This window comes from Condylostylus longicornis, unplaced genomic scaffold, assembly GCF_029603195.1.
Source record: "Condylostylus longicornis isolate FDR11 unplaced genomic scaffold, ASM2960319v2 ptg000055l, whole genome shotgun sequence".
Classification (NCBI taxonomy): domain Eukaryota; kingdom Metazoa; phylum Arthropoda; class Insecta; order Diptera; family Dolichopodidae; genus Condylostylus; species Condylostylus longicornis.
This window is the reverse complement of record NW_026578024.1, coordinates 11,172,080-11,194,743: the sequence shown is the minus strand read 5'-3', so window position 1 is coordinate 11,194,743 and position 22,664 is coordinate 11,172,080. Positions and strand designations below refer to the sequence as shown.

Sequence of the window (22,664 nt, the reverse complement as noted above, 5' to 3'; positions counted from 1 at the left end):
ACATAAATTTGAAATGAATGTTAGGTTTACAAAAATGTAAAGTATTTAAGAAGAAAAAGAAAAAAAGAAACACGTTAATTTGCTTTTATAAGTCATGACGGTAAGCAGAAAATATAAATATGTAAGTATGTAAATGAACTAAGTTTTCCTAAATACATTACTTATTTCTAAGTAAGTACGGATTACATTACTTATACAAAAAATCAAATTAAAATTATGCAGCGCCGCATGTTGAAATAAAAAAGTTATATAAATTAAAGTTAAATAAATTTAAATTAATTTTTTTTAGCAAAAAAATAAATAAAGCATTTCATTTTTTGAAAATTGAAGATTTTATGTTTAGTTCGATTAAAAAATTTTCTGTTGTACGCTTGTCGAATCGAATCGACAAATGTAACACCAATAGTGGCGTATAATACAATAATTATCAATAAAGCTGCAATAAATGGTGTGATATAGATTTTTGCTTTTCGTATAATATGTCCACTTCGATGATTATGATCGTAGTATTCGTACGAAACAAATCCTTCTTCGAATGTGTATTTATAATTACATCTTTCACCATAATATCCTTCAGCACATAAACACGATATTATAGATGAGTCTCCTATAAGATAGTTGAAGCAACTTCCACCATTTAGACAGAACAATAAATCAAAATCAGGTTCACATTTATTTATTATAGATAAACGAGAAGATTCTGAATCAGGTACCTCTGTTTTATCATAAGCAGTATATTTGAAATCACATCTTTCACCGTAGTAACCGTCTGGGCATTGGCATGATATTGTGGAAGATTTCCCAGTCACATAATTCAGGCAACGACCACCATTTAAACAAAATAAAAGATCAAAATATTGTGTGCATTTTCTTGCATGAGTTTTACGCGTACGCTTAAGTGACGAACCTTTTCCTAAAAAAATTGATACGTACATATGTACATATGTACATACATATGTATATAATATATTTATTTCATTGTTACCTTGTTTACGTAAAGTTGATTTGTTTCTCTCAGTTTTATTTGATATTGAAGAGTTAAACGAAAAATTTCTGGGAACTTCTCCTGAATTTGAGACTCTTTCTATTAATTTTCTTTGGTTGTTATGAAGCGAAGCTATAGTTCCAATCATAACATCATTATTGTTACGATCATTACATGGAACATAGCCCCATTTTAAATTTTTAGCTAATTGACTTGAACAACAATTTGTCGCTATAACAAAAGTTGACAGCCCGAAAAATACATTAGGAAATTTAAAGAACGACAAAAACATATTTAAATATATTTTATGGGACTTGGAATATAAAATTTTGTTTATTTTATTACAGAGTTAGTGTAATCATAATTCTATTATTGATTAGATGCATTTTAATTTTATTTTGAAAACGATTTCGATGAATATACATAGGTAAATTTTGTACATTTAGTTTGATAATTAATTATAACTCCATTATCGGATAGGTAGGTATGTACCTAATTAAAAAATAAATTGAATTTTTTATTTAAATTTACAACCGAAGCACGTGCAGTGCAAACCGACTATACAGTAAAACTAACATTCTATTAATTATAAAAACAAGTTTACTTTATTAGGGATGTGAATAATTATCAATATGTAATTAAAATATGTATACTTAGCTACAAATTTAGGACCTCATTTGACGATAGCGTAGCATTAGAAATTAAAGTTTGGTATATATAAATAGATTTGATTTCTCGATTTAGTTTTTTAAACTTGGTTTTCGAGTAATTTTTCAATATTGATCCAATCAATACAACTTGATTGGAAAAACTTAGAAAAATTACTGTATAAGGCTTTTTATACAATTTACCTACTCACTACAATGTACATAATGTGAACCTACCTACATATTGTATGTATGTTTGTATGTATAAGTATCGATGTACATATTTACTTATAAAATTCCCATTTCTTTTTATTCACCGAATCACATTCATTTTTTTTGTCTATATAATATGAAATAATATTAATAACTAAAAGCTTTCAGCAAATCACTTTTAAATTATTATTTCAGTGTAAAATAGTTTATAGTTATGGAATTTTATACATGCATAACTTGTTTCTAGAGCGCATCTGTTTCAAAATTAGTAAATCTGCAGTCATCAATTTTTATATAAATTCTGCTTCGAAATTCAATTGTTGTATTAGGAAGTGAAAGTCGAATAGGTCTTATAATAAATCCATATATTATATCGTATAAATTTTACCATATAAATGGTGAGTTTATATATTAAGTTTTAGTATAGTGAACAATTTTTTTTCCATAAATTTAACTCATTTAATATACATACATAAGTACATACAGACTTGAAAATCAATGAATGCACATTTCCAATGAATGAATTTGGAAAAAAGTGTACTTATAACATAGTCACACTGTATCCGTCCGGAAATGTGTTTACAAAACGAATAAAACTTTTTTACTACAAGAACATTTTGCGCTTTCCCCTCCCTATCACTCCAAAAGTTATAGTGCCTATAGACATTACTTGTAAGTCCAAAGTTCTCATGAACGAACAAGAGAACTTATTACTTGTTGTGGAATAACACAAAAAATTTTACCATTATCTTAATTCAGCTTCTTTTTTTTATTTTTAATTTTTTTTATTGTTTAAGCGAATAACAGTTTCCCCTACAATACAACATTCTAACCCTTTTAATCCCGATCTGACAACTAAATCAAGAATTAAATTAGTACAATTTCGACTGATAGTTTGTAAAACTTAAATTTCTTTCTCTAAAATTGAAAACTTTTCCAAATATTAAAACAAAATGTCCTTCTATCAAAAAGAAAATTATTTATATAACTGACCTTTTTAATTCTCAAACATTGCGCTTGATCCAAATTTGAAAACATTTGTAAATTATTAAATTCAAATACATATTATGACTGCTACATGATCGATAGAATCGAACGTTACTAGAAGTTTTATAATAGGGGGCCACTTTTCTAATATTTTGAAAAAAGAGATATTAGTATTTAGTATACTCGTATTACTGATTTTTTATATGTATTGAGTATTAGAGTAGATTTTATATTTAAGCAAGTGTTTTCTGTTGCTTCATTAATTACGTGTACAACATAAACTTAATAGTCGGAAGGTTTAATTTTGTAATTTTAAATTTAATTTAATAGAAACTGTTGAGTACATAATACTCTTAAAATGGTGTTTAACCTAGTAATTTTTAAAGTAACCTTTACTATAATTTTATTTTGTACATTTGGTTTTGGATTGGAACATTTTGATGATTTGCACTCATCCATAACTGCTTTAAGAGAAGCATTTCGAACAGAAAAACTTTATATTGAAAATTTAGAAATATTTCTTAAATATTCTTTTAAAATATTGAATGCTTTAAAAAGGTAAAACTATAAAATTGCTATCTTACGTTCGAAACCATAGGAGTATAACATACTTATGTAAATATTGAATTTTAAGCAAACTGCACGAGATAAAAAGTAGTAAACCTCCTAATATCAGTGAAGAAATAACATTGAGAAAAAAGCTAAAATCACAATATACATTGAATAACGTACTAGGATCGAATTATATAGGTCTGTATAAAATATATTTTAATTGTGTCAGTTAAATGTTTTATTAATGGTCTGATGCAGGTTTTGCAAGAAACATCTCAAATTTTGCTGATACCTACAAGTTCCCGACTGATATTGACTTAGAAGGTGCAACTAAAGCTATTAATCGTTTGCAAGATGTTTACGGTTTTTCAGCCAAAGAAATTGCTTCAGGTTCCTTTTTGAATTTGAAAGGCGTTTCTAACAAGTAATATCGAAATTTATAAAATTTAAATTTTGATAAATTCTGACTTTTTTTTTTCCTGTTTCAATAAGAAAACTTAAGTCTTCTGATTGCTTCTTAATTGGATTTAAGTTGTTTAATCTTGGGAAAAGAAATGAATCAGAGGAATGGTTTAATCTTGCCTATGATCTCTATGACAGAACACAAAATATTGATGAAAAAGAACTTTCGTTGGAAGAACCGTTTCACATAGCAGTAATTTTAGATTTCTTGGCACATGTAAAATTTCGATTTGGTAATATGTAAATACATACTTAGATACATATGTACAAATTTTGTTACTAACACAAAAAAATTTTTAATGATTTTTGTTTAGATGATATTATACATACGCAAATAGCGATTGAGTTAATACAACAGGCAATAGCCGAAGATCCATCATATGAACATGTTCGTAGGCAATTAATTAGTTACGAAAAAGTTTTGAGCTTGTATATGGAAGTAGGCAGAGTTGTAAGTAAATAGACAAATCCATTTTAAAAACCAAGATCTGTTTATATAATAAGAATGTACATTTATTTTAGAGATTCTATTAACTTATGTATATTTACAAAAATTTTTAGAATTACAATAGATTAATATTTTTGATTTATGGAATTTATTTAAATAAGTTTAAATTTTCTTCTATAACAGAATATTCTGCAAGAAAAAGAATATTATAAAATTGCATGCCGTGGAACTATTAAAAAATCTTCAAAATCTATAAAAAAAATGTACTGTACTTACAAAAACGGTCGTCATCCATTTCTTATTTTAGCACCCTTGAAAGTAGAAATTGTAAATGTGGACCCGTACGTATTAATATTTCATGATATTATATATGAAAATGAAATTGAAATTATAAAATCGATGAGCAAAGATTCGTTATCACGTGCTAATGTTTGGGATGCTCGAGCAGGTAAAGCAATAATTTCTCATATAAGGACAGGCAAATATAGCTGGTTAGCGAAACATATGCACCCAGTTTTAAATGTCTTAAATCAAAGAATTGAAGATATGACAGATATGTCAATGGAAACCTCTGAAACTTTGCAGGTTATGAATTATGGAATAGGCGGCCATTATGATGTTCACCCTGATTATTTAGATGAGCCTAAGGGAAATGTAATTAAAATATAGAAAAGGAATTTTTGTTTTGTGAATAATTTTTATTTTACTTTTTGTTTTAGACGACAGGATACGTTAATCATTTTTGGGGAAACAGGATTGCCACTATCTTGTTTTATGTAAGTTGGCTGATTTCATTTTTTTTTGTTAAGTTTAATTGCAAAAATTTTAAAAAAGTTGTCAGAAGTTGAGCATGGTGGCGCAACTGTGTTCCCACATATAAACATCTCTCTTCAACCTAAGAAAGGAGCAGCTGCTTTTTGGTTTAACATGTTACCTTCTGGGTTACCTGATTATAAAGTGAGACATGCAGCTTGTCCCGTTATATTTGGTTCGAAATGGGGTAAAGTTCATAAAAGAAAGAAAATGAAGTATTAAAATAATGATGTTCCTATTTTAGTTGCAAATAAATGGATTCGTTATAATGGTCAAATATTTCATAGACGATGTACGACCAATAAAAATGATTACTATCATCTGTATGGAGATACCATATTTCAATAGAAGTGTAACAAAGTACCACTTCATAAATTATCATAGTAAAATTAAAATTTTTGCGTAGCTTGTCAGTGATTATCTTTTATTTTTTCTATTGCAAAATAATTATTGTTAGTTGTAATATTAAAATGCTCGTGAATTATGTTACATGAAAAGAATGTTTAATTTAGGTTAAAGTGATTCATTATTAAAATTTAAACTTTTAAATTTAACATTATCTACATACGAGTAGTTTAAATAATTTTTTGATACTTACTTCAAGTTATTTATTTTGATAACAACACCATCCCTTTTTAAATGACTTATTTATAATTTAACATATAATTTTGCTGTACCTAATTTAGTACGCTATTTATTTGGAAAAAGTTTATTGACTTTGGGAAAAGGTGAAAAAATTCTCTTGATAAAAAATTAGTAATTCTCTCAGATTAATGAAGTATGTTATAAAACAGATTAAAACTCTTAGTTTGAGCTTCACTACAAAAGGTGGCAAAAAACGTCAAAGGTGATTTAAGTCTCTTAGACCAACATTTTTTTAAAGTATTCTACATACTGCTACAATTTTTTGATCATATAGTTTTTGTATTCGTTAGGGCAGTTGTTGAAAAATAAATTCGAGCGTGGCTAAAAGATGTGTGCGGAATTAAAAAAAAAACTAAAAAAAAAAACTTCAGCCTTATGATATACAACATTTCTTGCTAACCTTATAGCTGAAAACCAGACAATATGCGATCATGATGTGTGTGGAACCATAACAGAATCCAATCCAGCAGATGTAGCATTTTGCGGTATACATCTTAGAGAATTAATTATACATATATGTATTTAAAATAATAGGAATAGGCATTAAGGGTCTTTTCTCTGTTTTCACCATATTTCGACTTATTTTTGTATTTCTAAAAACTGATAGTATGTTAATAAAGTATGTGAGATTGTGTGGAAACGACATTTTGCAAAACAGGAAGAACGTTATATACATTTGTCAAATATTTTAGCAGATTTTCTGTTTAAACAGTTGTTATTTATAAATAATTAGTACGTGTTCCTATATCATAATCGTAACGTTTGAAAGCTTTATTTAACAGTTTGAATTTTTGATTTCAACTCTTAAAAGATAACATTAATTCATTTTAATAAAAACAGTTAACTACAGCATACTATTATTTCAAAATGGTGTTTATCTCGCTAAATTTCAAACTATGCTTAGGTATATTACTTTTTATTGCGTTTGGTCACGGATTGGAGGATTCTGATGATTTGCACTCATCTATAACCGCTTTAAAAGAAGCATTTATAACAGAAAAACTCTATATTGAAAATTCAGAAATATTCCTGGAATATTCTTCTAGAATTTTGAATGCTTTAAGAAGGTAAGACCATAAACTTGCTTCTTTACTTTTGAGACAATAGAAGTACGTGCGAACTTATAACGTATGTAAATATTGAATTTAAAGCAAACTGCACGAGATAAAAAGTACTAGACCTTCTAATATCAGTGAAGAAATCACATTGGAAAGAAAGCTAAGATTACAATATAGGTTAAATAACATATTAGGGTCGAATTATATTGGTTTGTATAAAATTTATTTTAATTGTGTCAGTTAAATGTTTCATTAATGGTCTGATGCAGGTTTTGCAAGAAACATCTCAAGTTTTGCTAACACCCACAAGTTTCCGACTGATATTGACCTAGAAGGTGCAGCCCAAGCTATTTCTCGTTTGCAAGATGTTTATGGTTTTTCAGCCAAAGAAATTGCTTCAGGTTCATTTTTGAATTTGGAAGACGTGTCTCACAAGTAATTTCAAGATTTACAGAATTTAATTTTTGTTAAATTTTGACTTATTATTTTTTTAATTTAATAAGAAACCTTAAGTCTTCTGACTGCTTCTTAATTGGATTTAAGTTGTTTAAGCTTGGGGAAAAAACAGCAGCTGAAGAATGGTTTAATCTTGCATATGATCGCTATGACAGAACCCAAATTATTGATGAAAGAGAACTTTCGTTGGAAAAACCATTTCCCATATCAATTATTTTGGATTTCTTAGCTCACTCAAAATTTCGATTTGGTAATGCAAATTTTTTTGTATCCTGTAAAATGTTTCAAAATGAATAGTTTTTAGATGATGTTCCGCATGTAGAAATGGCAATTCAATTAATACAAAAAGCAATTAGCGAAGACCCAGAATATGAACATCTTTATAAACAATTAGACAGTTATGAAAAGGTTTTACGCTTGTATATGAACACAACAAAGATCGTAAGTTAAATTGCATATTTAAACACAATAGCCGAAATTAGCCAAAAAAATTCAAGTTCACTCATAGTTGGATTTAAATAATTAAGCTCATATTGAAATGTTGAAAAGAGATTATATATGTACATGTATGTATGTGTGTATCATTTAATTACAGAACACTTTGCAAGAAAAAGAATATTACAGAATTGCTTGTCGAGGAGAAGCAAGGAAGTCTTCAGAATTAACTAGACAATTGTATTGCATTTATAAAAATGGTCTTCATCCATTTTTAAAATTAGCTCCTATTAAAGTGGAAATCAAAAATATAAATCCATACGTAATGATTTTTCATGATGTTCTCTATGAAAATGAAATCGAAATGTTGCAATTAATGAGTATGGGTTTGTTGTCACGTGCTACAGTTTATGATGCAAAGGAATCTAAATCAGTCTTATCTCACAGCAGAACTAGTAAACATGGTTGGCTATATGACGACATGGATCCACTTTTAAATATTTTAAATCAAAGGATGGAAGATATGACAGATATGACGATGGAAACTTCCGAAGCGTTACAAGTTATGAATTACGGAATAGGAGGCCATTATGATATTCATCCTGATTATTTGAATGAGCCTAAGGAAAATGTAATTAATTTATAAATTAAACAATTTTTTTGTGTTGGAAACTAGATTTGTATTTTTTTTTTTAATTGTAGGAAACAGGTTATGCAAATCTTTCATGGGGAAATAGGGTTGCAACGCTCTTATTTTATGTAAGCTCTTATTTTATATAAATATCATTTTTCTATCAAGTTTATCTTTCAAAATTTAATTACATGTTAAAGATGTCAAATGTTGAACAAGGTGGATCCACTGTTTTTCCACATATAAGTACTGTTGCACAGCCCAATAAGGGAGCAGCCGCTTTTTGGTTTAACATGTTACCTTCGGGGTTACCTGATTATAAAGTGAGACATGCAGCTTGTCCCGTTATATTTGGTTCGAAATGGGGTAAAGTTCATAAAAGAAAGAAAATGAAGTATTAAAATAATGATGCTTCTATTTTAGTTGCAAATAAATGGATTCGTTATAATGGTCAAATATTTCATAGACGATGTACGACCAATAAAAATGATTACTATCATCTGTATGGAGATACCATATTCCAATAAAAGTGTAACAAGTACCACTTCATAAATTATCATAGTAAAATTAAAATTTTTGTGTAGTTTGTCAGTGATTATCTTTTATTTTTTCTATTGCAAAATAATTATTAATTAGTCATAATTTATGATATTAAAAACACGATCGTTAATTATTTTTTATGAAAAGAATGTGTTATTTGATTCTATTTTGAAGAGTATTTCAAAGTGATCAATACAGTTGGACCCGGATAATTGCCAAACTAAAGAACAAGAATATTTCTTACTGTATCGGTTTTTGCAATGATAAGATTACCAGACAAATACAAAATTTTTGCTATTAAGTGGGTCAATTTATTTACTTAATTGCATTTATTAGTTGCGGTCTTTAGTTTTACATACATAAATAGCTTGTTTAAAAAAACAAATGGCTGAAAAAAAACGAATGTTCATTGTAAATGTTTGGTGCTTTAAAACGTAAATGTAGATGACGCGATTGTTTGAAATGTGAATTATATGTCACTATTAATGAAAAAACTGACAATTTTTAAATTTTGTTTTTTGCAATTAACTGGTTTTATTTTTATGTTTTGTCATATTTTATTTTAAAATATACTTTGCAATCAGAAGGGTACTTGCGTTTATTTGGGTTGCAATTGTCTGGCTGAAAGTATTTGAAAAAATATTAAACTAAAACTTTTATTTAATTTTAACCGGGTTTGCGTTTGCAACTATACAGGTTCGACTGTGTCATGATATCTGCACTTTAAATTTAATATGGTATAAATAATTTAAATAACTTTTAGATACTTACATTAAGTTATTTATTTTAATACCGTAAAATCATTCCTTAATTATTTTGATAGATTTGTAGTCTTTCATTTGTATTGGTATTTTATATGAAATTTAATGACAGATATTTGATTTCAAAACGTTCGATTGCGGCCATAAATAAATTCACGACTTTTAACTTTTAAACTATCAAAATAATTTGCACTTTCGATTAATAATTTTTTGAAAATTTCAGATCTGCTGAAATTTGATTATAAATTAATTCGTTAATCTAATTCATTAAAAAATCTTCTCAATCCAAATACAATATGCATTTGTATGCAGTAGCGAATGACGAGCAAATGGAGTCTAAAATATTGTAATTATAAAATATATGAAGCCAAAACCATTCTATCCAATTTAGTCCACTATTTAAAAAAAGTTGTTCGTTTTTTTTGAAGAAGAAGAAGAAGAATACGTATTTAAAAATATTTACATATACACGATGTATTAAGAAAATTCGGTTGAAAAAATAAGTAATTCTGTTAGATAAATTAAATAAATGCATACATATGCATCTACACGAAAGAATTAAAGCCTATCTGGAAAAGAACAAAATAATTAAATACAAGAGGTGAATGAAAAAATTACCTGACTTCAATGGTTGAAAAATAAATTAAAGCATTGCTGAATAAGATAATTTAGCTGACAAAATACAAAATTCCAATTGTAGCTAAAAAATATGTAACATTTGTTATGTATACATAAGATTGATTCAGATTTTGCTTAGCAGGAAGAACCTTATATATAAGTTAAATGTATAAGGTTCTTATATATTAAATATTTTGGTATGAATTTTCTATTTAAACAGTTGTTATTTGTAAATGTTTAGTACGTATGAAACATAAACAGGAAAATTAGAAGTTTTCTCTAACATTTCGTATTTAATTTTAACTCTTAAAAATTAACATTAGTTTATTTTAATAAAAACAGTTAATTAGATACATACTTACTATTATTTCAAAATGATGTTTATCTCGTTAAATTTCAAACTATGCTTAGGTATATTATTTTTTATTGCGTTTGGTCATGGATTGGAGGATTTTGATGATTTGCACTCATCTATAACCGCTTTAAAAGAAGCATTTATAACAGAAAAACTCTATATTGAAAATTCAGAAATATTCCTGGAATATTCTTCTAGAATTTTGAATGCTTTAAGAAGGTAAGACCATAAACTTGCTTCTTTACTTTTGAGACAATAGAAGTACGTGCGAACTTATAACGTATGTAAATATTGAATTTAAAGCAAACTGCACGAGATAAAAAGTACTAGACCTTCTTATATCAACGAAGAAATCACATTGGAAAGAAAGCTAAGATTACAATATAGGTTAAATAACATATTAGGGTCGAATTATATTGGTTTGTAAATAAAATATATTTTAACTGTGTCAGTAAATGTTTCATTAATGGTCTGATACAGGTTTTACAAGAAACATCTCAAGTTTTGCTAACACCCACAAGTTCCCGACTGATATTGACCTAGAAGGTGCAGCTCAAGCTATTTTTCGCTTGCAAGATGTTTATGGCTTTTCAGCCAAAGAAATTGCTTCAGGTTCATTTTTGAAATTGGAAGGCGTGTCTCACAAGTAATATCAAGACCTACAAAATTTAATTTTTTTTAAATTTTGACTTGTTATTTTTCTTGATTAAATAAGAAACCTTAAGTCTTCTGACTGCTTCTTAATTGGATTTAAGTTGTTTAAGCTTGGGAAAAAAACAGCAGCTGAAGAATGGTTTAATCTTGCATATGATCGCTATGACAGAACCCAAATTATTGATGAAAGAGAACTTTCGTTGGAAAAACCATTTCCCATATCAATTATTTTGGATTTCTTAGCTCACTCAAAATTTCGATTTGGTAATGCAAATTTTTTTGTATCATGTAAAATGTTTCAAAATGAATAGTTTTTAGATGATGTTCCGCATGTTGAAATGGCAATTCAATTAATACAAAAAGCAATTAGCGAAAACCCAGAATATGAACATCTTTATAAACAATTAGACAGTTATGAAAAGGTTTTACGCTTGTATATGAGCACAACAAAAATCGTAAGTTATATTGCATATTTAAACACAATAGCCGAAATTAGCCAAAAAATTTAAGATCTTTTGTAGTTGGGTTTAAATAATTAAGCTCATATTGAAATGTTGGAAAAATTGTATATATCTTTGTATGTATGTACTATTTACTTACAGAACATTTTGCAAGAAAAAGAGTATTACCGAATTGCTTGTCGGGGAGAAGCAAGGAAATCTTCAGAATTAACTAGACAATTGTACTGCATTTATAAAAATGGTCTTCATCCATTTTTAAAATTAGCTCCTATCAAAGTGGAAATCAAAAATATAAATCCATACGTAATGATTTTTCATGATGTTATCTATGAAAATGAAATCGAAATGTTGCAATCAATGAGTATAGATTTATTGTCGCGCGCCACAGTTTGGAATGCTACGACATCTAAATCAATTTTATCTCACAAAAGAACTGGTAAACATAGTTGGCTGTATGACGACATGGATCCACTTTTAACTATTTTAAATCAAAGGATGGAAGATATGACAGATATGACGATGGAAACTTCCGAGGCGTTACAAGTTATGAACTACGGAGTAGGAGGCCATTATGATGTTCATCCTGATTTTTTGAGTGAACCAGAACACAATGTAATTAAATTATAAAAAGTTATTTTTCCTTGAAAATAAGTTTATTTCATGTTTTGTTAGGAATCAGCTTATGTAGGCCTTTTCTGGGGAAATAGGGTTGCAACCCTCTTATTTTATGTGAGTTTTGTAATATCATTTTTGTTTTAAGTTTAACTTCAAAAATTAATTGTATCAAAGATGTCAGATGTTGAACAAGGTGGATCCACTGTTTTTCCACACATAAATACTGCTGTACAACCTAAGAAAGGAACTGCTGCTTTTTGGTTTAACATGTTACCTTCTGGGTTATCTGATCATAAAGTGAGACATGCAGCTTGTCCCGTTATATTTGGTTCGAAATGGGGTAAAGCTCATAACACAAAAAAAAAGGTCAAATAATGTTATTTTTCAATTTTAGTTGCAAATAAATGGATTCGTTATAATGGTCAAATATTTCGTAAACCTTGTGCATTAAATATAAACAAATATTACCAAATATATCATAGCAATATGTCGGAATAAGATGATTAACAAATAGAGCTCTTTTTGTGTCAAATAGAGCCGACAACACAGTCAAATTTTAAACCGAATTTAATCAATTTGATGAATCATTTTACCTTTCTTTTATAAATATACATGTATCTTAAAACAGATTAAATTTACATATGTATATATAACCAATTGCCTTATTACCTGGTAAGAGCAAGAAATAATTACTATATTGTTATATACAATAATTGATGACCGTGTTAAAAGTGGCTAGTAAGCTAGTGTTAGAAAAATTACGGCTTGATGATGCAACCCAAACGATATATTTTTGTGCTCATTTGTATAGTTCTTGTAATCTTATTACATATAGTTAATTAATTTGGAACCCCTGCCCGTGTACCACTCCTTCTATGGTGAAATAGCAAAATTATGTGAGCACCTAAGAAAAACCTTTATCTAAAATAAGTGTTCTTGAATATTGATTGATTTTCTATTCAAAAAGCTGTTACATTTAATGAAATATCATTATTTGATTGAAAACGCATATGGAAACTTTTTCTTTGAAAACGTTTTTCTTTTAAGTCATCAATATTGTAGTAGCTCAAGTAATACTATTTATAATTAAGGATTATTTTTTTAACTGTTCATTTGGGTTGTCCACGTTATTAAATGTTAGTAAAAGTGAGTAGCTTCTTTTTCTATATTTACGGAATTAAGAAATTGTATGAATTTTTGACACAATTGGTTATTACAAGTTGATTTTTTTTAGGATTTTGAGTGCCCATAACGTTTAGACAAATAATTTTGAAAAATTCAGTAAAATAGGAAGCACCTTACCCTGCCTAGAAGAGAATATTTTTTGTTATAAGAAACTATGTATAATCTAACTTTGGGGTTTATAAGTTTGGACTTGAGTTAACTGCTTTTAAAATCAAGATAAAAATTAAATAAAATAAAAAAAAATTTTTAGGACATTTACAATACATTTTTTATTTTACAAATTTATCATATCATTGTTTTCTTTTTTATTTCCTAAGGCAAAACTAAAGTTATAAAATTACATTCGTTCATCTACTAGTTTGACTCAGTCATGCAGGTGTATCCATCCATTTTAGTAGTTAACTCTAATAAATATAAAAATTCAGAGTGTGGATTTGTGGATTTGTGGATTTTCAGATGTAATTTTCCGCATATGAAAACTCCTGTTCATGGATCATGAAAACTCCTGTTCCAGATTATAAAAAGATTCGGGTTGAATCCATAAAAGATGAACTAAAAAGATAAAATAGTGTTTAACTTCTATTTATGTTTAAAACAAATAGAATAAATTGTCAATAAGTGTATTACAATTAGAGTGAATATTACAATTATATGTAAACGCTTATAGAAAAGTTTTTGAGCTAATCCAATATCGTGTACAATAAGATTTTACTAACATTGTATGAAGTTTAATTTAGTTAAGTGAATCTGATTGTACTTACTCTTTTATTATTAATACCACGCACCATCTTCCTTCTGTATGTACCTTCAAAACTATTCAAAAAATTTAAAATATATTTTTTACAAAAAATTTTTTTTATAGATTTTCAAAATTTACTCTTTCTTCATTCATTTGGGGTGAGGAGATACCAATCCAAAAACTTTATTTTTAACAATATTTTATTTAATTATTTTTTATAATAGGATTCAGAAGTATCTCCTCGGATAAGGATTTAAGGAGTGTGGTAAAGGAAAAATTTATTGGATTTATTGTGTATATACATATATCTACATAATAATGCTTTCCGCATCACTTAGAACTGTTTCATGCTAAAAAGGAGACTGCTTTAACTAAGAAAGTTCTTAGTTTGAAATGATCATCATGATTTAATTATCTAAAATAAAATTACTTGTCTGTTTCATTTACATAGATTACATAATTGTAATGCGATATAGAAAATATACTTATTTGAAATGTTTGTGAGAAAATTATTTGGTTCGGTAGAGCCAAATTTATTATTGTCAAATAAATTTTGTTATTAAAATTATATAAATTGCTTATAGAAACATTAAGAGATCTTATTACAGTCGAAATTGAAGGTTATTTAAAACATAAAATTATCTAGCAGCCTCGCTATACGTATAGTGACCGACGGTCTTTATTAAGAAATGCGTAAAACTCTGTTTCTAGTTGTAAGAAGAGTTTTTTTTAAACAGATATTTATTAAAAAATGAAAATTATTGCAACAAATTACAAGTGAAAATGAAATTGGCAATGATTAATAACAAAAAAGAAATTACTTAACCATATTATTATAGAATGACATTATAGACTTCACATGACATTATAAAATGTCACTATAGTATCGTGAAAGTAAATTGAAAGACTTTGAAATTAACTATTAACTATTGAGTCGGTCATAATAAAAATTTACTTAATAAAAAATTCAAAAAAAATGGTCATTAAAATTAAAATTTTTCTAATAGAAATTATAAGATTTTTTTTAAAATATTGCAATATTAAGTAATGCAAAATATGTACTTTCTGTTTTAAAATAGGCACAATCACGAATAATATTAATAACTTGTACACAATTTATAAAAATATATAATCTCCACTTATAAGATGTGACGTTATAGTTTATAAAAATGGAATCGAATAATGCTTAAATGTGGAGGTAATTAATTTTTGATTAATTGATATAAAAATTTGAAATGCTTAATTGTATTGCAAATTATTATTGACTTTTAATTTAAATTTTATATATGTATACAAAATTTCAACATAAAATTAAAATTAAAATAACGTCGCAGCTTTGGTTCCCTTTGCTGTATGTTAAAAATCTGCATGCAAATTGCATTTCAAGAAAAAAACATTAATATTTAATAAACCGTTGAAATTGTTGGAAATAACTAAATTACATCATTACAAGCAAATAACAAGTAAAATTACTATATTCATATAGTATTTTCCTAATTTGAGTGACGTACATGAAGTCGGTAAGTTTTACATACATATATAAATAAATATACTTTTAATACGCATTTGCATGCTAATTGAAATTTACTGAATTTAATTTTGATTTTTTAATTGAGCGTTCGTACTAATTATATTACAAAAAATTGTAGTAATTGTTAAGTAAATATTCTTTAAAATATTGCAACAATTTAAAAATGATTATTTATTAAAAATAAAAAAAAAATGAGCTATGTATAACCTTCAAAATGTGCCCAATACTGACAATAATTTTGTTTGAAATTTGAAATAAAATACGAATAAAAATTTACGTAAGAAAATTTGCATTTTCAAAGTATAAAATCTTAAATTAGTTCAAAAAAAATTATAAGTTTACGTTTTAAATTTCATTTTACAAACAAAAAAATAATTCATTTGAAGGAAACGTAGTAAGAACGATTGTGTTTGTTTAAATTTACACACATCGTTTATCATACTCGTAAATACTGCATTTAAGCATGTTACAATTTTACAATAATAAAATATTTTAATTTTTTTAAATTCGATGCTTAAACAAAAGCCTATCTAATGACTAATAATAAATCTATCAGGCTACCAAGTTTATATGCCAAGAAATTAAATCAAAAATAATTTCCAAATTTGAACGCAAATTAAAAGGGGTATTTAAAATTTTTTGTCAGAATGGAATTGTATAATATTTTAAACTCTACTAATTCTACATATTATTTCAGTATTTAACGTTTAAATTTAGAAAAAATCGGTTAGCAAATTAGCTAGAGAAAAAAAAATTTGAAACAAATAAAGAATTTATTGTAAATTTGAATGCATACGACATTTACAGAGAAAAATTTTTGATTTAAAAATTTAACAACAAAAAAAAATTAAACCTTCAAAATAAATATCAAAAAATAATTTTTGTTTTAATTAGCAAAAAAAAAGTAAAGAAAAATAATTATATTGAGTATAGGAGGCCTTTGAAAACAAACTAAATAAATCGAGCTAGAATACTAAAAAATTAAACAAAAAAAAAAACAATTTTAATATTTCAAATGTAATGTATTTAAAATTACAGTATTATTTTTGTGTATTTTGTTCCTTCAACAAATAATTTAAGCTTGGTGTCCTGATAGAGGTGATTGACCTTAGCATAAACTGCTATTTCTACTTTATTTGTAAACACTATGAAATACTATTGTAAGATCTTTCATTTTGTTGTATTTTGAATAAGATCTGATAAAAATCACTTATATTGTTTTATTACTAGTTTAGGAAACTAGATTTTACTACTTAAACTTTTTTGACGAAGAATGTGATTGACATCGTAGATTTTCTTTTTTTTAATATAAAAATTTCGAAGAAAATCTGAGAACTTTAATAAATAATTTTTTTCTGATTTTTTGCATTTCAAAAAATAACTGATCTAACTACCTTTTTTTGTCTTTTACTAGTCTGGGAAACTCGCTATTAAAACGAAGATTTTACTACTAAAAATTTTTTGACGAAGAGTGTAATTGACATCGTAGATTTTGTTTTCATATAAAAATTTCGAAGAAAGTACGAGAAGTTTAATAATAATTTTTTTCTGATTTTTTTTGCATTTCGAAGAATAACTGATCTAACTAACTTTTTTGTCTTTTACTAGTCTGGGAAAATCGACGCTAGAACGAAGATTTTACTACTTAATTTTTTTCGAAGATTTGTTTTCGACGAATAATGTAATTGATATCGTAGATATTTTTAATATAATAATATAGAAATAAATACGAAGACTATAATAAACAAATTTTTTTTTTGATTTTTTTCATTTCGAAGAATAACTCATCTGAATAACTTATTTCAATTTTTACTAATTCGACGCTAGAACGAAGATTTGACTACTTAATTTTTTTCGAAGATTTATTTTCGGCGAATAATATAATTTATATCGTACTTTTTTTAATATAATAATATAGAAATAAATACAAAGACTATAATAAACAAATTTTTTTTTTGATTTTTTTCATTTCGAAGAATAACTCATCTGAATAACTTATTTCAATTTTTACTAATTCGACGCTAGAACGAAGATTTGACTACTTAATTTTTTTCGAAGATTTATTTTCGGCGAATAATATAATTTATATCGTACTTTTTTTAATATAATAATATAGAAATAAATACGAAGACTATAATAAACAAATTTTTTTTTTTGTTTTTTTTCATTTCGAAGAATAACTCATCTGAATAACTTATTTCAATTTTTACTAATTCGACGCTAGAACGAAGATTTGACTACTTAATTTTTTTCGAAGATTTATTTTCGGCGAATAATATAATTTACGAGTATATCGTACTTTTTTTAATATAATAATATAGAAATAAATACAAAGACTATAATAAACAAATTTTTTTTTTGATTTTTTTCATTTCGAAGAATAACTCATCTGAATAACTTATTTCAATTTTTACTAATTCGACGCTAGAACGAAGATTTGACTACTTAATTTTTTTCGAAGATTTATTTTCGGCGAATAATATAATTTATATCGTACTTTTTTTAATATAATAATATAGAAATAAATACAAAGACTATAATAAACAAATTTTTTTTTTGATTTTTTTCATTTCGAAGAATAACTCATCTGAATAACTTATTTCAATTTTTACTAATTCGACGCTAGAACGAAGATTTGACTACTTAATTTTTTTCGAAGATTTATTTTCGGCGAATAATATAATTTATATCGTACTTTTTTTAATATAATAATATAGAAATAAATACGAAGACTATAATAAACAAATTTTTTTTTTGATTTTTTTCATTTCGAAGAATAACTCATCTGAATAACTTATTTCAATTTTTACTAATTCGACGCTAGAACGAAGATTTTACTACTTAATTTCTTTCGAAGATTTGTTTTCGGCGAATAATATAATTGATATCGTAGTTTTTTTAATATAATAATATAGAAATAAATACGAAGACTATAATAAATAATTTTTTTTTTTGATATTTTGCATTTCGAACAATAACTCATCTGAATAACTTATTTCAATTTTTACTAATTCGACGCTAGAACGAAGATTTGACTACCTAATTTTTTTCGAAGATTTGTTTTCGGCGAATAATATAATTGATATCGTAAATTTTTAGAATAAAAGAATATCGAAGTAAATACGAGGACTATAATAAATATTTTTTTTTTTTTGATTTTTTTCATTTCGAAGAATAACTCATCTGAATAACTTATTTCAATTTTTACTAATTCGACGCTAGAACGAAGATTTGACTACTTAATTTTTTTCGAAGATTTATTTTCGGCGAATAATATAATTTATATCGTACTTTTTTTAATATAATAATATAGAAATAAATACGAAGACTATAATAAACAAATTTTTTTTTTTGTTTTTTTTCATTTCGAAGAATAACTCATCTGAATAACTTATTTCAATTTTTACTAATTCGACGCTAGAACGAAGATTTGACTACCTAATTTTTTTCGAAGATTTGTTTTCGGTGAATAATATAATTAATATCGTAGTTTTTTTAACATAATAATATAGAAATAAATACGAAGACTATAATAAATAATTTTTTTTTTTTAATTTTTTGCATTTCGAAGAATAACTCATCTGAATAACTTATTTCAATTTTTACTAATTCGACGCTAGAACGAAAATTTGACTACCTAATTTTTTTCGAAGATTTATTTTCGGCGAATAATATAATTGATATCGTAGATTTTTTGAATAAAAGAATATCGAAGTAAATACGAGGACTATAATAAATAACTTTTTTTTTGATTTTTTGCATTTCGAAGAATAACTCATCTGAATAACTTGTTTAATTTTTTACTAATTCGACGCTAGAACGAAGATTTTACTACTTAATTTTTTTCGAAGATTTGTTTTCGGCGAATAATATAATTGATATCGTAGATTTTTTGAATAAAAGAATATCGAAGTAAATACGAGGACTATAATAAATAACTTTTTTTTTGATTTTTTGCATTTCGAAGAATAACTCATCTGAATAACTTGTTTAATTTTTTACTAATTCGACGCTAGAATGAAGATTTTACTACTTAATTTTTTTCGAAGATTTGTTCTCGGCGAATAATATAATTGATATCGTAGATTTTTTGAATAAAAGAATATCGAAGTAAATACGAGGACTATAATAAATAACTTTTTTTTTTGATTTTTTGCACTTCGAGGAATAACTGATCTGAATAACTTGTTTACCTTTTTACTAATTCGACGCTAGAACGAAGATTTTACTACTTAATTTTTTTCGAAGATTTGTTTTCGACGAATAATATAATTGATATCGTAGATTTTTTGAATAAAAGAATATCGAAGTAAATACGAGGACTATAATAAATAACTTTTTTTTGATTTTTTGCATTTCGAAGAATAACTCATCTGAATAACTTGTTTAATTTTTTACTAATTCGACGCTAGAACGAAGATTTTACTACTTAATTTTTTTCGAAGATTTGTTTTCGACGAATAATATAATTGATATCGTAGATTTTTTGAATATAAGAATATACAAATAAATAGGAGGACTATAATAAATAACATTTTTTTTTTGATTTTTTGTATTTCGAAGAGTAACTCATCTGAATAACTTATTTAAATTTTGACTAATTCGACGCTAGAACGAAGATTTTACTACTTAATTTTTTTCGAAGATTTGTTTTCGACGAATAATATAATTGATATCGTAGATTTTTTGAATAAAAGAATATCGAAGTAAATACGAGGACTATAATAAATAACTTTTTTTTTGATTTTTTGCATTTCGAAGAATAACTCATCTGAATAACTTGTTTAATTTTTTACTAATTCGACGCTAGAATGAAGATTTTACTACTTAATTTTTTTCGAAGATTTGTTTTCGGCGAATAATATAATTGATATCGTAGATTTTTTGAATAAAAGAATATCGAAGTAAATACGAGGACTATAATAAATAATTTTTTTTTTTGATTTTTTGCACTTCGAGGAATAACTGATCTGAATAACTTGTTTACCTTTTTACTAATTCGACGCTAGAACGAAGATTTTACTACTTAATTTTTTTCGAAGATTTGTTTTCGACGAATAATATAATTGATATCGTAGATTTTTTGAATAAAAGAATATCGAAGTAAATACGAGGACTATAATAAATAACTTTTTTTTTGATTTTTTGCATTTCGAAGAATAACTCATCTGAATAACTTGTTTAATTTTTTACTAATTCGACGCTAGAACGAAGATTTTACTACTTAATTTTTTTCGAAGATTTGTTTTCGACGAATAATATAATTGATATCGTAGATTTTTTGAATAAAAGAATATCGAAGTAAATACGAGGACTATAATAAATAACTTTTTTTTTGATTTTTTGCATTTCGAAGAATAACTCATCTGAATAACTTGTTTAATTTTTTACTAATTCGACGCTAGAACGAAGATTTTACTTCTTAATTTTTTTCGAAGATTTGTTTTCGGCGAATAATATAATTGATATCGTAGATTTTTTGAATAAAAGAATATCGAAGTAAATACGAGGACTATAATAAATAATTTTTTTTTTTGATTTTTTGCACTTCGAAGAATAACTCATCTGAATAACTTGTTTAATTTTTTACTAATTCGACGCTAGAACGAAGATTTTACTACTTAATTTTTTTCGAAGATTTATTTTCGGCGAATAATATAATTGATATCGTAGATTTTTTGAATAAAAGAATATCGAAGTAAATACGAGGACTATAATAAATAACTTTTTTTTTGATTTTTTGCATTTCGAAGAATAACTCATCTGAATAACTTGTTTAATTTTTTACTAATTCGACGCTAGAACGAAGATTTTACTACTTAATTTTTTTCGAAGATTTGTTTTCGGCGAATAATATAATTGATATCGTAGATTTTTTGAATAAAAGAATACCGAAGTAAATACGAGGACTATAATAAATAACTTTTTTTTTTGATTTTTTGCATTTCGAAGAATAACTCATCTGAATAACTTGTTTAATTTTTTACTAATTCGACGCTAGAACGAAGATTTTACTACTTAATTTTTTTCGAAGATTTATTTTCGGCGAATAATATAATTGATATCGTAGATTTTTTGAATAAAAGAATATCGAAGTAAATACGAGGACTATAATAAATAACTTTTTTTTTTGATTTTTTGCATTTCGAAGAATAACTCATCTGAATAATTTGTTTAATTTTTTACTAATTCGACGCTAGAACGAAGATTTTACTACTTAATTTTTTTCGAAGATTTATTTTCGGCGAATAATATAATTGATATCGTAGATTTTTTGAATAAAAGAATATCGAAGTAAATACGAGGACTATAATAAATAACTTTTTTTTTGATTTTTTGCATTTCGAAGAATAACTTGTTTAATTTTTTACTAATTCGACGCTAGAACGAAGATTTTACTACTTAAGTTTTTTCGAAGATTTATTTTCGGCGAATAATATAATTGATATCGTGGTTTTTTTAATATAATAATATAGAAATAAATACGAAGACTATAATAAATAACTTTTTTTTGATTTTTTGCATTTCGAAGAATAACTCATCTGAATAACTTGTTTAATTTTTTACTAATTCGACGCTAGAACGAAGATTTTACTACTTAATTTTTTTCGAAGATTTGTTTTCGGCGAATAATATAATTGATATCGTAGTTTTTTTAATATAATAATATAGAAATAAATACGAAGACTATAATAAATAAATTTTTTTTGTTTTTTTGCATTTCGAAGAATAACTCATCTGAATAACTTGTTTAATTTTTTACTAATTCGACGCTAGAACGAAGATTTTACTACTTAATTTTTTTCGAAGATTTGTTTTCGGTGAATAATATAATAGATATCGTAGTTTTTTTTAATATAATAATATAGAAAT

General features: G+C 25.8%; 4 protein-coding genes across 4 annotated transcripts; 3 read left to right on the top strand and 1 right to left on the bottom strand.

Moving 5' to 3' along the window:
* Window position 1: 1 nt before the first annotated feature.
* On the bottom strand, window positions 2–1,539 carry LOC129612041 (uncharacterized). The gene is made up of 2 exons (XM_055525484.1): window positions 986–1,539; window positions 2–913 (listed from the first exon to the last, which is right to left on the bottom strand). The coding sequence occupies exons 1-2, from the start codon at window positions 1,275–1,277 to the stop codon at window positions 276–278; spliced, it is 930 nt and encodes a 309-aa protein (XP_055381459.1). The 5' UTR covers window positions 1,278–1,539; the 3' UTR covers window positions 2–275.
* Window positions 1,540–4,555: 3,016 nt separating this feature from the next.
* Window positions 4,556–5,455, top strand: LOC129611998 (prolyl 4-hydroxylase subunit alpha-1-like). The gene is made up of 4 exons (XM_055525438.1): window positions 4,556–4,959; window positions 5,016–5,070; window positions 5,129–5,294; window positions 5,352–5,455. The coding sequence occupies exons 1-4, from the start codon at window positions 4,556–4,558 to the stop codon at window positions 5,453–5,455; spliced, it is 729 nt and encodes a 242-aa protein (XP_055381413.1).
* Window positions 5,456–6,619: 1,164 nt separating this feature from the next.
* LOC129611997 (prolyl 4-hydroxylase subunit alpha-2-like) lies at window positions 6,620–8,733 on the top strand. Its single transcript, XM_055525437.1, has 8 exons — window positions 6,620–6,819; window positions 6,904–7,019; window positions 7,080–7,245; window positions 7,314–7,516; window positions 7,571–7,707; window positions 7,862–8,332; window positions 8,404–8,460; window positions 8,533–8,733. The coding sequence occupies exons 1-8, from the start codon at window positions 6,620–6,622 to the stop codon at window positions 8,731–8,733; spliced, it is 1,551 nt and encodes a 516-aa protein (XP_055381412.1).
* A 1,892-nt stretch (window positions 8,734–10,625) lies between these two features.
* Window positions 10,626–12,834, top strand: LOC129611995 (prolyl 4-hydroxylase subunit alpha-1-like). The gene is made up of 9 exons (XM_055525435.1): window positions 10,626–10,825; window positions 10,910–11,025; window positions 11,087–11,252; window positions 11,322–11,524; window positions 11,579–11,715; window positions 11,863–12,333; window positions 12,394–12,450; window positions 12,511–12,676; window positions 12,731–12,834. Exons 1-9 carry the CDS (start codon window positions 10,626–10,628, stop codon window positions 12,832–12,834), a joined length of 1,620 nt encoding a protein of 539 aa, XP_055381410.1.
* The last annotated feature ends 9,830 nt before the right edge of the window (window positions 12,835–22,664 follow it).